At 48.5% G+C, this 15,648-nt stretch overlaps 5 protein-coding genes across 5 annotated transcripts; 4 read left to right on the top strand and 1 right to left on the bottom strand.

Annotated features, from left to right (window-relative positions):
* Positions 1 to 1,828: 1,828 nt before the first annotated feature.
* Positions 1,829 to 4,141, top strand: steA (sexual development transcription factor SteA; the record flags this gene model as incomplete). Its single annotated transcript, XM_040793852.1, has 5 exons — positions 1,829 to 1,928; positions 1,983 to 2,082; positions 2,145 to 3,662; positions 3,759 to 3,842; positions 3,895 to 4,141. The coding sequence occupies 5 exons, from the start codon at positions 1,829 to 1,831 to the stop codon at positions 4,139 to 4,141; spliced, it is 2,049 nt and encodes a 682-aa protein (XP_040648707.1).
* Positions 4,142 to 5,281: 1,140 nt separating this feature from the next.
* PGRI_061370 (putative sucrose transporter) lies at positions 5,282 to 7,386 on the top strand (the record flags this gene model as incomplete). The annotated part of the gene is made up of 4 exons (XM_040793851.1): positions 5,282 to 5,448; positions 5,543 to 5,582; positions 5,693 to 6,014; positions 6,068 to 7,386. 4 exons carry the CDS (start codon positions 5,282 to 5,284, stop codon positions 7,384 to 7,386), a joined length of 1,848 nt encoding a protein of 615 aa, XP_040648706.1.
* A 555-nt stretch (positions 7,387 to 7,941) lies between these two features.
* Positions 7,942 to 10,317, top strand: PGRI_061360 (bifunctional K:H/Na:H antiporter NHX1; the record flags this gene model as incomplete). Its single annotated transcript, XM_040793850.1, has 4 exons — positions 7,942 to 7,984; positions 8,070 to 8,099; positions 8,194 to 8,343; positions 8,441 to 10,317. The coding sequence occupies 4 exons, from the start codon at positions 7,942 to 7,944 to the stop codon at positions 10,315 to 10,317; spliced, it is 2,100 nt and encodes a 699-aa protein (XP_040648705.1).
* Positions 10,318 to 11,795: 1,478 nt separating this feature from the next.
* Positions 11,796 to 13,859, top strand: PGRI_061350 (putative GABA permease; the record flags this gene model as incomplete). Its single annotated transcript, XM_040793849.1, has 7 exons — positions 11,796 to 11,902; positions 11,967 to 12,035; positions 12,255 to 12,466; positions 12,519 to 13,051; positions 13,105 to 13,191; positions 13,263 to 13,656; positions 13,705 to 13,859. The coding sequence occupies 7 exons, from the start codon at positions 11,796 to 11,798 to the stop codon at positions 13,857 to 13,859; spliced, it is 1,557 nt and encodes a 518-aa protein (XP_040648704.1).
* Positions 13,860 to 14,105: 246 nt separating this feature from the next.
* Positions 14,106 to 15,272, bottom strand: PGRI_061340 (zinc-dependent alcohol dehydrogenase; the record flags this gene model as incomplete). The annotated part of the gene is made up of 3 exons (XM_040793848.1): positions 14,106 to 14,152; positions 14,212 to 14,566; positions 14,619 to 15,272. The coding sequence occupies 3 exons, from the start codon at positions 15,270 to 15,272 to the stop codon at positions 14,106 to 14,108; spliced, it is 1,056 nt and encodes a 351-aa protein (XP_040648703.1).
* Positions 15,273 to 15,648: the final 376 nt, after the last annotated feature.

Below are 15,648 nucleotides of genomic sequence, written 5' to 3'. Positions count from 1 at the left end.
GTACCGGCAATACGTGCTGATCTTCGTTGTATTTGTATCTGTTTCTATATGGTCTGATTGCTGATAGGGGGTTCAACAGAATAGGGCGAACTTAGTCAAGATCCCGTTTGCTTTTATTGAGACATTTTGACACATAGATGGACATCTATGCTGATCTGATAACGATGATCTCTCGAATAGAGATAGTATTGTACATGATTGTGTAAGTTGTATGCTTGGGGACGCTAGGTGGTGCAACCATGTTGGAGTTGTACCAAGCTCTTTAGGCCATCTATCTTATTGAAATTTCTGATTACAACCTAGACCATACAGAAAGAGTAAAAATCCAAAGTCCACCGAGTCCACACGTTATGGGGTGTATCCAATGCCAAGCTTGAAATTTTGCCCTACTTCCTAGGTTACGTTACCTGTCAATCCATCCATTCGATGTGGTCTGGAACTTTGCTCATCTCCCTTTTGGATATGGCTGGCTAGTTAAAAGTGGACCAGCCAGGTAAGGCAAAATATCTGTTTGTCTTTGGTTTGCAGAGACAATGTCAGGTACAACCTTGACATACAACATTCTTGGAATCACCCTAGTCCATAATTCTTCAAGATACCACGTTGTACTCCGTACTCCGTACTTTATTCCTATTAGATGAAATCCTAGGCTAATACAAAGTTGGAATTGCCGGATAGACGATCCCAAAGCCACAACCGTCAAAGTACGGAGAGCTCGGAGAAAATACTAAAGTAGGGATAAATCTGGGAGGGTTTCAATATGCATGTAAGCGCCCACTTCAATTCTGAAACATCAAGGCGGGTGCTTCAGGTCCCAGCGCCAGTTTGATGAGTCTTGGCAGGATCCACCTATTTTTCCCGTTGGACTTCACGCGGGTTTTTGTCTAGACGGATCTCTGAATGTGGTAAGTGATATGTTTATCACTTTGTTATGCAGCCTGGTCACCATGTGGATTGGGCCAATCATCAATTTCGGAGATACATTAGAAAAAATATTATCATTAAGACAGGGGGGTTATTGCGCTTTGTTAAGAAGAACAGAGTCTTGGGTTGAATATCTAACTATAAAGACAAACTATTGTGTTAAATTCTTCTAACAAAGAGTAGTCACATTTTGTAGGTGGTAGAGTAGAACATTTGAAGTATGAAGGTACCTGAACTAGAATAAACAGATTCCTTGTTCTGTTTTGTAAATGACAGACAAATACCTTGTAAATAACAATGCAAGACAAATATATTACAAATAATACATACATAACACCAATAACAGGGGATAATATGCTCTCATCCCTTATGACTAATAATCATCCCAAAATAACATACTAGTTTATGACCGGTCAGACATCACAGGGCGCTTCCCTTCGAATTATTATTAGACTTGAACTGCTTCTGCTTCCCCCCCCTTCTTCTTCTTCACCAATACTCGAGATCCTCCTCACTTTCGTTTCTTTTCGCTGTGCGCAATCAAGAGGCTTACCGGCTGGTCCAGTTTCATTCTCTGACAATCTCTCTTTTTTCTCTTTGTCTACGAGGCTGGTTCCTCTTTTCGCGTCTAGAACTTCCCGATCGGATATCTTTAACTGGTTGGCGACGTTGATCCTCGCACTTCCGATATCTTTGTTGAACCATTCAGCTGGTGAGTTTGATTCCGAGGTCTTGCAGCTATGTCTCAGCAGAGTCGCAAAGACGGTTATTTTGATTGGACTCAGATCGTCTCTTTGTTTGCGCATGCGTTATCAGGCGGTCTCTTCCCCGGGGCTAATTATCCATACAGTGCGCTTCACAGAGAAAAATAAAAATGTATCCTCAGTCAGGTGCATCAATCCCTATGGCACCACCCCAAAAACCCGAAACTTTTATGCTCTCCACCGAAGCACAACGAAGCCTACCTCACGATGCACAAGTTGCTCTTCAGCAAGTGGATAATCGTATGTTTCTAGATTGCATCCCCCGCATCAAAGCAATGTATTGACATGGGCCAGTGAAATATTTCCTTCTGTCAGCTCCCGTTGACTGGCAACCTGATCAACTCATTCGGCGCTTCTTGCTTCCCACAGGCGACTATGTCTCTTGTGTTTACTGGTTCGTCCTACTTGAGAGCGTGTGATGTTTTGGGAAGCTGACTGACCACCCCGTCACAATAGGAGCGGCCTTTTCCACATCTCCGGTACCGATATTGTCCGGTGTCTCGCATTTCGATTCCAAGCGTTTGGACGTCCAGTGAAGAACTCAAAAAAGTTTGAGGAGGGCATTTTCTCGGATCTACGAAATCTCAAGGCCGGTGTAGACGCGGTCCTGGAGGATCCCAAGAGTCCATTCCTGGACTTCTTGTACAAAAACAACTGCATTCGGACCCAAAAGAAGCAAAAGGTGTTCTACTGGTACGGCGTCCCCCACGACCGCCTGTTTCTCGATGCACTGGAACGGGACTTGAAGCGCGAGAAAATGAACCAGGAGGCCACTACGGTCGCCGTCAGCGAACCGGCCATGTCCTTTGAGTTCGACTCGTCCCAGTCTCTGTACGAGCAATTGACCAAGTCACAACAAGTGAATCTGAACTCGTTCGCTGCCCACGCAAGTACGACATATGGCCAGCCCAACTCCCCCGTGGTTCGGACCGTTGACGCAATGCCTCCTCCGCAGATGGCTCCCCCAGCGATCCCTCTACTCCAGGACGACTCTGGGCATCCGATGTACAACCACCAACAGATGCCCCTTTCGAACAATCTAGTCCAGAGCATCATTAAGCGTGAACAGGACTACGGCCCTATCCAGTACGATCGCCACGGAATTCCCATTCCCCGCCCCCATCAGCGCCATTCTTCCATGCCGACCTTCTACGAGTACTCCCCTGCGCCATCCTTTGTATCTTCGCAATATGAGGATTACAGCAATCGCGGCCTGTCTTTCGAACCAGTCACCCCGCCACAGCATTCGGTCGGACTCGGAGCGGAACCGGCTTATATCGCCAACGAAGACACTGGACTTTACACAGCGATTCCGGATATCTCAAGTGGACCCGCCTATCACCCTATGATGCAGCTGCCTCCCTCGAATCTGGCCAGTTCTCACTATCAGCCTGCGCCCCGATCCTTCTCGGCAAATCCGTATCCCGTCATTGAGGGATCCCCGACATACAAACAGCGCAGACGTAGGTCATCTATCCCGCCTAGCACGGGTACTGTCACACCCAGTGGCGCAGCTCATGTCCAATCAACAACCCCAGGAGTTCAATCAGTCTCGTATGCTGCTCACAGACCAAGCGATCTGCGGCGTTCAGTTTCTAGTTCTGTCGCCCCAGTCACAGAGAGCGATGAAGCCACCCAGGAACTTGCTCGCACTTATCCAAGTGCGCTGCTGCCGCAAAAGGACCTTCATGAAATGTCCCGTCATGGCACACCGCTACGGAGCCTGGATCATAACAATGCGCAACATTCTGGTTCGATAGCAAACCAATCCGGTGATCTGACGTCTCTACCGAGCAGCGGTACCGTCGAGTCGGCTCAAAACACCACTGGTCGGTCGGAGCGCTCCGCTCCTGGTCCTACCCGCAGAGCTAGGAGTGCAACCATGATGGAGTTGGGACCATATCCAACCAAGGCCCATTCTTGCCCCATCCCGTCATGCGGTAGAACCTTCAAGAGATTGGAGCACCTCAAAAGGTAAGCTTACTTCTATTTTTGCACCCATGGTCGGGCTAATCTGCACCGTGCACCGGTGAGATTGTTGCAATAGCCGCCCACTAACCCTTGTTCTAGACACGTGAGAACACACACACAAGAGCGTCCATATCCCTGCCCTTACTGCAGCAAAGCTTTCTCGAGGTCCGATAATCTTGCTCAGTAAGTTATTACCATTCCCTTTGTTATACGACTTGCACTAATTATTTGCTAGACATCGTCGTATCCACGAAGCGCAACAGGATGGTCAGGCAATCGTCCCAACCGACGAAGATTTGGAGAACGACGCGCATGAATTCGGTTCCCCCAGGGAAGAGATGTCCCCACCAGAGCCTGCTCATACAATGATCAGCATGCCCAACATGACGTCGATGGCAGCTCCCTTGAGCATGCCGTCCGCCCTGACCGGCATGCCTAGTTCACACATGATCGCTCCGCAACTTCTCCAACAACACATGTGAGAATATTACACAGCACGGTGTGCCTACTGCAATTTGGTAGATGCATCACCTCATATCCTCTTTACCGGGGTTGTTCCGAGTAACTGTTTCAATTCTCCTTTCTCTTCGGAGTGTTCAGGGCGCATATAGGCGTCCTTTGGTTCGGGGTTTATACCGCCTCCTGTTTAATCGCACATGGTCCAATGATGGCCTTGCATATACCGCGATATTCGTGTATAGCTGGGATGTTATGTCCTTGCTTGTTTTTGACACAGTGTCCATTTCCTTTTGTTTTGGTTGCTTTTTGGGTTTTTGGTCTATGCGATGGTTACAGGAAACATTGTGTGTATTATTGGTGCCAGGCTGCCCTGCACGTGAATTGGGTTACGCTGGCAGACATTCTTTTCATGCTGCCTGGCGGGCACGGGCACGAGAGATGTCCACTATCCAGATGTCTCTCGATGGGAAATGGCTTGGGAAGGGAAAGATTCGGGTTGGCTTCTTGGATCGTCAGGCATTGTCCATCAAGACCGGCTGGGAATAGGAAGGTTATTTTGTATGCCTCACACTATAGACAGAGACATGTAACGACTTTGAATTGAAATCTGAAAAACGCTTGAAAACTGTACTATCAACTATTCCCTTCTATCCCGTACTCTTAGCGGCAATGATGTGGATTACTGGTCTATAAATGGCATATCACGTGCTGCTGACGTAGACTCCCCCTGCAGTTGTGATAGGAATATGTTGTGACATGTTATACCAAGCAGATCGCCCATCTGACACACCGCGCTTTGACTAGGAGGGACCCTGTCGAATTTTAACTTGTTTCATCTACCTGTTACTCCGTAAACGATGCGTGGCTCCCAACACCCAGCATAACCTCATCTTTCCAGACAGTATCTACTTCCCCACACTCCAATCTACAGTCTACAGTCTACACTACCTACCACGAACACACGAGGGTTGGAAAGTTAAGAAAAATTCTGCTCTAAGCACTGTCAAACAAGCATATCCCAGATCGGCTGAACCCCGAGTTACAGTCAGCAGCTGGAAATCGCATAAGCGCCAGCCCTTCCAAATACCCACCACCGGGTCCCATGACTTAATCCTGGTTGGTGCCAATTGGTCACATCGAAATCTCGACCTTTTAATTATCTGATGTGGAAATTGGACAGCAAACCTGCTCCTAGTCCAATCGACGAGACCTCGCCTCTCATGGTTACACCTCGCCCTGCAGATAGGCGTGGGGTACGCCCTCATGTCGGTGCCGATGAGTCTTCTAAGAATGCGCTATACATGTTTCTTTTGACTGTATCAATTGGTGGGTAAGTAATTTTGCATACGATGATTTGATTCGAATTTCTTATATCCTATCTTGATTTGCATATTGGCCATTTATTGATACTGTGGTTCTATTAGACTTCAGATTGTTTGGTCTGTTGAACTTGGCAATGGATCGGTAAGTACAAGCAAGGACTTCAGAACATGATGCGATATCAATTCTGCACCTTACCTCTTTGGCCCCGGAGCTACAATATTGAATAAAACGACACACTGACCTGGGTGCAGCCATACCTTTTATCCCTCGGGATGAGCAAGTCGCTTCTTGCCGTTGTTTGGATAGCAAGTCCCCTGACGGGTGCGCTGGTACAACCATACATCGGCATCCGAAGCGACAACTGCCGACTTGCCTGGGGTAAGAGGAAACCATTCATGGTCGTTGGAGGTGCAGCAACCATCGTTTCATTGCTAGCTCTAGCATGGGTAAAAGAGATTGTAGGAGGTGTTCTGTCTATATTTGGCGTTGAATCAACATCCTCAGGGTCTAAGATTGCTATCATCATCATGGCAACGGTTTTCATGTATTGCCTTGATTTTGCCATCAATACCGGTTCGCATTCCATCTTCTCGTTTATGGTTGCTTGTCTAATTGCCATCCTATAGTGCAAGCTGCAATCAGAGCATTCATCGTCGACAACTGCCCCACCCATCAGCAGGAGCTGTCCAATGCCTGGGCCAGTCGTATGGTCGGCATTGGCAACATCTTGGGGTATATCTTTGGCTACATGGACCTGCCGAAGATTGTCCCTTGGTTGGGGAATACCCAGTTCAAGGTCCTGTGTGTACTAGCCTCGGCCTTTCTGAGTGTAACCCTTGCCATTAGTTGTGCCTACATCAAAGAGCGGGATCCACGAGGAGACGAGCCTGTGACCGACAAGCTTGGTGTGATTACCTTTTTCAAACAGGTCATCAAGTCCATTCGGAGCTTGCCAACACAGATTTCCCGCGTCTGCCAGGTACAGATCGCGGCGTGGGTGGGATGGTTCCCATTCTTGTACTACTCCACAACTTACGTCGGGCAACTGTACGCCAATCCTATTTTCGCGGATAATCCTGATCTATCTGAGGGCGAGCTCGACAAGGTCTGGGAAAATGCTACTCGCGTCGGGACGTTAGCTCTCCTTGTCTATGCTATCATCTCTTTCCTCTCCAATACTCTACTTCCTCTTTTCGTGGTTCCATTATATGGACCACCTCCTGGGTCTGTTTCGCAACGGGATTCTCTAGACGCAGATTCAGATGACGAGGCAGAGTCTGGTGCAAGGAGACTATCATTTTCAAGTCTGCCAACAGGCAATGCATCCGAACCTCTACTCGATGCAGTTTCAATCGAAAATGAAACCGAAGGGAAATCGACGTGGCTTTCACGTCTGCGCATCCCAGGCTTAACTCTCCCGCGAGTCTGGCTCCTCTCTCATCTCCTCTTCGCATTGTGCATGTTCAGCACATTCTTTATCTACTCCCACCAAGCCGGGTCCGCGTTTGTAGGTCTTGTTGGTATCTCTTGGGCTGTGGCGCTGTGGGCTCCTTTCGCTCTGATCTCGGCGGAGGTAGCCCGGATTGATCCTTCTAGACGAAATCATCGCACATCTCAACCCGCCTATAGCGAACATGGAGCTGAGGCTCAGGACGAGGGTAGTCAACATGCCAACATCGATGGGAACGATGTGGAGCATGGACACCCGAAGAATCATCGCGGTGGGGATGTTGCACAGGCGGGTATCATTCTTGGATTGCATAATATGGCTGTTTCTTTGCCGCAGATTCTGTCTAGTCTTGTTTGCAGTGCTATCTTCAAGGCATCTCAGAAGCCAAGAGGGGAGCCGTGGGATGATAGTGTGGGCTGGGTGCTACGATTTGGTGGATGTGCTGCGTTGGTGGCTGCGTGGTTGACTAGAAGGGTTTCGGATGGGTCGAGATAGACTTGGATATGTTTCTAGATACTAAAAACATTCGTTGGATTCAATGTATATATATGGATGTGTGTTTGGTTCTTAGGCAATTCCCTTGTCTATAACATAGGGATTCCGAAGAGGATATTGTAGTATGTGGGTGATTCATATCAAACAATGACAATGTATTTCCCCTTGTGCCTGTGGATTTTGCCTGAATCCACCGGTTTCTTGGCAGTTGCGCGGCATTCGGCCCACGTGTAATTTTGAATGCAATACGACGCAATCTTACACTATCGCTGTATTATTCCAGTTTCACCACCAATTTGGCACCAGCCAGCCCTGTGGTATCCTGTATTGTACAACTCCGTACCTGACCTCATATCTGTCCCTCTCCAGGGCTGATGCAACTTAAGCAGTCCGTGTCCTATCGCTGCTAACCCCAATTCGACATTGTTGCTACCTTGGATCCTCTTTCCATCTCTTCGAGGATTATGTGCGCCTGGTCCTGCCATCTCAATTTCACTGTGGGAGTGAACTGCAAGTCCGCACTGGTCCTTGATACCTCTTAAGGCGTGAGCCGCGATGGCTAGCCAATATATGAACGATGCCCTACACGCTCTGCTTCGTATGTCCCTCCGATCGGTGGTCTTGAATGCCGCACTTTAATTTCCTGTTTGAACTACAAGCTAACATCTCTATTTCTATTCTAGGGCGAGCCGCTGAAGACTCCGATCCCGATGGTACGCGTGCCTAAACCCACCCCCTCATCCCTCCCTCATGTCGCAAGATGGCGCTATTCAGATTCGGAAATTTAACTAATATGGCGAACTATAGATGCTCCCGAGGCAGGGTCCAAGGAGATCACGAGCTCTTGGGCATTGTTTATTATGATCATGTTGTTGATGTTCGCCCTCTTTACGAGCTACATCCTTCAACAAAGGAAGATCCAAGCTGTCCATGAGACGGTCCTATCAATTTTTGCAGGTAGGCAACATCTTTGAGTGGCGCATACATGACATGGAGATATACAAAGCTTCGTTCGGTCTGCGCTAATTGGTACGGACTTGCTAACGGTCGCTAGGGATGTTCGTTGGACTACTCATCCGTTTCACAGACTCCACGCTCCAAGACAGCGTCGCCTTCGACTACCAATTCTTCTTCAATCTCCTCCTTCCTCCGATTATTCTCGCGTCCGGTTATGAGCTCCACCAGGCGAACTTCTTCCGGCATATTGGCACGATTCTCACGTTCGCGTTCGCCGGTACCTTCATCTCCGCGATCGTGCTTGGTCTCGTGCTGTACCTATGGACACGGATCCCAATGAATGGGCTGGATATCTCCTTTGTCGAAGCTATTTCGGTCGGTGCAACCCTCTCCGCTACGGATCCGGTCACCATCCTTGCCATCTTCAACCTCTATAAGGTCGAGCCGAAGCTTTATACAATCATTTTTGGCGAGTCGATCCTAAACGATGCCATTGCCATTGTCCTCTTCGAGACGGCGCAGAGATATCATGAGACAGGCACGACTGGCTCTTTGACATTCCTGAATCTATTTGAGGCTGTCGGACTCTTTTTGCTCGTCTTCTTTGGTAGCATGGTTGTCGGAATGCTGGTTGGAATCGCTACCGCACTGGGTCTAAAGTACACCCTCGTGCGGCGCTTGCCCAAGATCGAGAGCTGCTTGATCATTTTGATTGCATACGCTAGTTACTTCTTCTCCAATGGCGTACACTTATCCGGCATTGTCTCGCTCTTGTTTTGTGGTATTACCCTCAAACATTACGCTTACTATAACATGTCGCGTCGCACGCAGTTGACCACCAAATACCTATTCCAGGTAATGGCTCAACTTTCAGAGAACTTCATCTTCATTTACCTCGGCCTTGACCTCTTCGTGGAGCCTAACCTCCAGTTCAATCCCTTGTTCATCATGGTGGCAGTGTTTGGTATCTGCCTTGCTCGCTACCTCGCGGTGTTCCCGCTTTCCAAGGCTATTAATTGGTACTTCCGGTATCGAGCACGTCGCCGTGGCGTGGAAGTTGCCGACGAGCTGCCATTCGCTTATCAAGCGATGCTTTTCTGGGCTGGATTGCGTGGTGCCGTCGGTGTTGCGCTAGCAGCTGGTCTATCAGGAGTCAACGCCCCCGCACTTCGTGCGACAGTACTCGTTGTCGTGGTGCTAACTGTCATCATATTTGGTGGTACCACGGCACGCATGTTGGAGATTCTGGGCATTCGAACGGGTGTGGTCGAAGAGCTTGACTCGGATGATGAATTCGACACCGAGGTGACCCATGGCGGCACCTACTACAAGCGCTCCGGCACGAGCCTGGGATACACCCCACGACGTGCTGACTCGGTTATACCTTTGGATGGGGTCACCACCTCCCCACGCGCTGGAGTCGGGGAGCGAACACACAGCTACTCCAGCGGCAACAGTCGTCGCCCAAGCCCACCATATACCCATACGAGAATGTATTCCGCCGCATACAGCAACAAAGAGCAGTCCTGGCGCGACCGCCAATCGGCTGCGACGTTGCTCAACGGCGCAGCTGGGCCGAGCACCGGTGAAGGCAGCGACGATGAGTTTGGCCTCCCACCCTCAGGTCCTAGCCGTTCAGGCGACCCCGCCCACCCCGACGAATTCGACCTCGACGTCGAGGGCATCTCCGATGACGACCTCCCACCCGCTGCAAGTGGATCCTCACGTCTCCGCCGATCCCCCTCCCAACCCTCCCGCCCTCCGACGGCCCCACCCACCCATGCAGCGGCATCAACCAGCGTCTCGCCTACCCACCAAGGTATGTCCGCACGAGATGCGGTGCGGGGTCTGTTTTCTGGTGGTGCTACAGGCGACCATGCGGCTTGGTTCCGCCAACTCGATGAGGACTATATCAAACCCACCCTTCTGTTAGATCAGTCGAATCATAAGGGGCCTGGGCCGGGCGCGGTTTGAGATTATGATACCTTGGAATTCACGTCCATTTTCTTGTCTTTGATCTGAATGTATATTTAGCCTTTCTCTTGTTTGGGTCTGCCTTCTTGTTTATGTTCTGCTTTCTGCATTTTTGATTTTCATACATGGTCTATGAAGTGTAAACGAAACACGTTTGAATCTTATAGACATCATCTTCCAGTGGGAAGTAGTAGTTGGGTTTCTCCGCAATTTGTTTTACCCCATACTCGGCATATCTCAAAAGAATACCAACGAGTATATATATCTCCAGGTCGCTATGGCCTAAACGTAACGCAAGATAAGCAAAGGCTTACATCCTGCACGTTCCTATCTCTTCCTTTATCGACCACTCGGATCAGCGAGAGCTATCTGTGCAGGGACTCTCAACGCCATGCTTGTTTAGGGTATACTTACGCCTTCCTATCTTCTTCCCCACCCTGTACTCCGTGCTAGTTTCCAGGCTTGCGTGTATCTCTTTCCTAACTGGTCTCCCGCCGCTTTTACAAGGGTGCTTCGCACGTAGATGTCATGGTTACACTGGGTGACATGGATGCATAACTCTATGATAGAGACTACTATAACCAACAAATATAATATCATAGTTGGAGTGAACCTGAGTACGATTCTCATTTAGTATTTCATTAAAATATACGTGGTCACTTCAATTAGTGGCGTCGTCTATACCTTGCCAGCTCTTGCTAAGCATTTGAGTGTGAATACCAATTAGATATGATCCCTCGATATACTTACTGTACAAGGATTCCTTGGACGTTGAAATATTGATTGATTGCCGTCGCTGCGGGACATTAATGCAAGGCACACGAATTGCTGAAATACCCTCCTCCCCTTGCATATTTTTCTCAATCCCACATCACTAAACAGAAAGATGCACTACAATATATGTAAATAGCTGGGTAAACACGTGCATTTGGAGGTCTGCCTGCGTAGAGTCATACATTTGAGGTACCTTAGGACTTAATATTCCAGATCCCTTTGGCCATGGTAAACCTGTCTATATTGACTCGTGCCGTGGAAATTACCCCGATCCCCTGAACAACCTGCCAAACAGTTGGCGGACTTATGCCCGATCAAAAGGCAGCAAGGGATGAATCCTAAAAGGGAACGCATATAAAATGTTGTACTTATGCTTCCCCGCTTCACTAGGCTGGCATCCTAGGCCGATCTTCCTTGAAAAGAGAGATATGAGGATTGTGTCATACACCGGCATTTTACATAGATAGATCTGGCCCTTTGTATCTCGGAACAGGACGTTTCAAGATGATATCTATAGTTTTGGGAATATCTGTGCATAATGCACGTCCTATCTATCGACTCGGTGCTTATTTTACTTATATCTCCTCTTTTCGTTCCGATTTCTTCATTTCCATAAATCATAGTCGCGTTTGATCGCATTGGCTATTTATTTTCTTGTTTATTATCTCTTTTCCCTCTATATTCTTTACACGTAGTAGACAGCGATGGATGATACAATGGAGAAAGTGGTATCGAAGACAAGCAAGAGGCGTCAATCGACGGCCACCTATGACTCTAAGCCCCAGGCCGGGGATATGGAGCTGCTAGGTGTGTATGTCCTGCTTATTGGCAGAGTTAATGTAACCGTGAGATCGTTTGTCACTGACTGATTATAGCGACACTCGGGTACAAGCAGGAATTGCGGCGCCATTATTCGACGCTTCAGATATTCGCTGTCGCTTTTAGTATTATGGGGCTTTTGCCTTCCATTGCGACTACGTTGTCGTTTTCAATGCCTGCTGGTCCTGTGGGAATGGTTTGGGTAATATACTCCTCGCACTGAAGCATGTTGAGATCGACTGACAAATTGCTTAGGGTATGCAATTCTTTTCAGTATACTTCTGGCGAGTATTAATATGTTCACTGAACAGGATGGTTGGTTGCAAGCTGCTTTATCTTTATAGTGAGCTTGGCAATGGTATGATATACTCCATCTACAACCCTAGCCACAAAACTAATCCCTACCAGGCCGATCTGGCATCCGCCATGCCCACAGCAGGCGGCCTCTACTTCTGGACACACTACTTCGCATCCGAGAAATGGAAGAACCCACTCAGTTTCCTCGTCGGATACAGTAATACCCTCGGCTTAATCGGAGGCATCTGCTCTATTGACTGTAAGACAAGCCATATACAAGCCCAAACAGGAACCCCCATTAACACCTCCAGATGGATTCGCCAACATGCTCCTCTCAGTGATCTCTCTCGCCCGAGATGGCAACTGGTCCGCAACACGACCAATAATCTACGGCACATACGTAGCAACAGTAGTCTCACACGGCTTCATCGCAATCTTCTTCGCCCGCGTCATGCCGAAAATCCAATCCGCCTGTATCTTCCTCAACATAGCTCTAGTGCTAGCAACAGTCATCGCCCTACCCATCGGAAAATCAAATACAAAACCCCCAGTCAACCCGGGCTCTTATGTCTTCGGCGACATCCAAAACTCCACTGCCTGGCCAACCGGCTGGGCATTCATCATGGCATGGCTATCGCCCATCTGGACTATCGGTGCGTTCGATTCATGCGTGCATATGAGCGAGGAGGCGACGCATGCTGCGCGCGCTGTGCCATTGGGGATTATCTCTTCTGCTGGATTATGTGGTCTTCTTGGGTTTGTTTCGTTGGCTGTTATTGCGGCTTCGATGGATAGGAATATTGAGGGGATTTTGAACTCGAAGTTCGGTCAGCCTATGACTCAGGTTTGTTACATGTGTTTGTTGGCCTTTGTGGAACGTACTTCTAATCTGGATAGATATACTACGACGTCCTCGGCAAGAATGGTGCACTGGGTTTCATGTCCGTGGTGATGGTCGTGCAATTCTTCATGGGATTGAGCATTGTAAGTCCCACCTAACCACCTACCACCTACCACCGACCCAAATCATAGAACCACTCACTAATCTAGTCCAGGTCCTAGCCGCCTCCCGCCAAAGCTGGGCCTTCTCCCGCGACAACGCCCTACCTCTGTCCTCCTTCTTCAGTAAAGTAAGCAAACGCAAATTCACGCGCTACCAACCCGTCCGCATGGTGTGCGGTGTAGTCATCGCCTCAGTACTCATCGGCCTTCTCTGCTTAATCGACGAAGCCGCCTCAAACGCCCTATTTTCGCTCGCCGTGGCAGGAAATGACCTCGCCTGGCTAACGCCCATCCTGGCGCGTCTGATATGGGGCGGTGATCGCTTCATCCCCGGTGAGTTTTATACCGGTAAGTATCTCAGTAAGCCTATTGGCTGGGTTGCGGTCATTTACATGGTGTTTGTTATTGTTCTTTCTATGATTCCTTCCGAAGGGCCTAATCCGTCGGGTGAGTTTTATGCCATACGATCCTGGATGCTTTTGCTGATGTTTGAAGCGCAAACTATGAATTATACGGTTGTTATCAATGGGAGTCTTTGGGTTGGGGCTTTGGTTTATTACTATCTTCATGCGAGGAAGACGTTTAAGGGGCCTATGACCAATATTAGTCCCGAGGATGAGGGGGCTTTAGAAAAGGATCCTAATAGATAGATGTGGTTTGGGGGACTTTCCTCATATGAGGTCTTTGTTGTTCGTGTCAATCATATCAATGGCTACAAGTTAAGCCCTTCTCAGTGGAAATTTCAAGTTTCAACCTTCTGAATTTATCTTCTCATTGCCGCCAATTCCCCTTTCACCGGGGCTAAACACCGTCGCTATGTCAATTCTTGTTCTCGTTTCTCACAATGTCTCTTCTGGGTCTCGTTGCTCAAATTCTATGCATAGATGATGGTGCATCTATTCCGGAATCTCGAGGACGTAGCGACCGGCAATCTTGCCTTCCTCTGTATTGCATATATTAGTATAGAGTCAATATCATATAATCGGAATATTTGAAACATACCCATGAGCTTGAACACTTCAGGCAAGTCCTTCAATTGAGCAGTCTTGAAAGGAGCGTTGATCAAGCCACGTGCGAAGAAGTCAACAGCCTCAACGCCATCCTGGCGGTTACCAACATAGCTGCCTTTGATGTTGATCATTCTGACAACGGTATCGAAAACAGGAGCCTTGAGGAACGCATGGGCGGGAAGACCAATGGCAACAACAGTACCACGAGAGCGAGCGTATGCAACAGCCTGCTGGAAAGGCTTCTCAGAAACAGCAAGCAAGAGCACTGCGTGGGCACCGAGACCGTCGGGAGTGGCAGCCTTGACGTCAGCAACGAGATCGGTACTCTTGCTGTAGTCGACGAAGGCCTGAATAGTATATTAGCACGAATCCTAAGTCTAAAAAGGGAAAAAGACTTACCTCTGCACCAAGCTTCTCACACATAGCCTTCTTCTCATCACCACCATCAATAGCAATAACACGCAAGCCCATAGCCTTAGCATACTGCTGCGCAAGTGAACCAAGACCACCACCAGCACCGACAATAGCAACAGTCTGACCAGGACGCGCACCGGACTCCTTGAGACCCTTGTAGACAGTAATACCAGCACAGAGAATAGGCGCAACGGCATCAAGCGGGACATTCTTAGGCAGCTTCGACACATGCGCCGCCTTACCAATAGCGTACTGCTGGAAAGTTCCGTCGACGGTGTATCCGGACAACTGAGCATCGGGACACAAAGGCTCATCGGAGGTCTTGCAGAACTCGCATGCGAGACAAGAGCCGTTGAGCCATTTGATGCCTGCGTGGTCGCCGATTTCAATTCCCTGCGCGAGAGAGCCCTTTGCGACGACAACGCCGGCGCCTTCGTGACCGCCGACTAGGTTCTGCTTTACGGGGAGAGGCCAGTCACCGTTCATGGCGTGGAGATCGGTGTGGCAGACGCCGGTGTATCGGAGCTTCACGAGGACTTCATCGGGGCCGGGCTTGGGGACGGGGATTTGCTTGTACACGGGTGGTCCGCCTTTCTTTTCGACGACTTGGGCCCATTGGGTTTCTGGGATTGGGGACATTTTGAATAGGATTAGGATTAATATGTGGGAGAATAGTGAGGATGATGGATGGGAATATATAAAGAGATGTTACACAGGGAAGGAACGTGTTTTATAGTCGCAAGTCTATTGCCTGATCACAGATTATGTATCTTCCAAGGCTCTAAGTTTGTATCTATGTCATTCTACTTGCATATCCACTTCTTATCCCCGTTTGCGGTATTGTACATTGACGATATTACACAGATCTCTAGACTTTAGTTATACTCATGTATTAATTGACAGATATGGAAAGGATTATCCTATATCTGTTTAAATCTAATGAATACTCTCAACTTTATTTCAATGAACGAGTTGATCTACAACATATTGTATGGAAGATCAGAAGATCGTCGAG

Source organism: Penicillium griseofulvum (genome assembly GCF_001561935.1).
Source record: "Penicillium griseofulvum strain PG3 chromosome Unknown contig_95, whole genome shotgun sequence".
Classification (NCBI taxonomy): domain Eukaryota; kingdom Fungi; phylum Ascomycota; class Eurotiomycetes; order Eurotiales; family Aspergillaceae; genus Penicillium; species Penicillium griseofulvum.
Note: the sequence above shows the minus strand (reverse complement) of the source record. Positions and strands in the feature narration are given on the sequence as shown.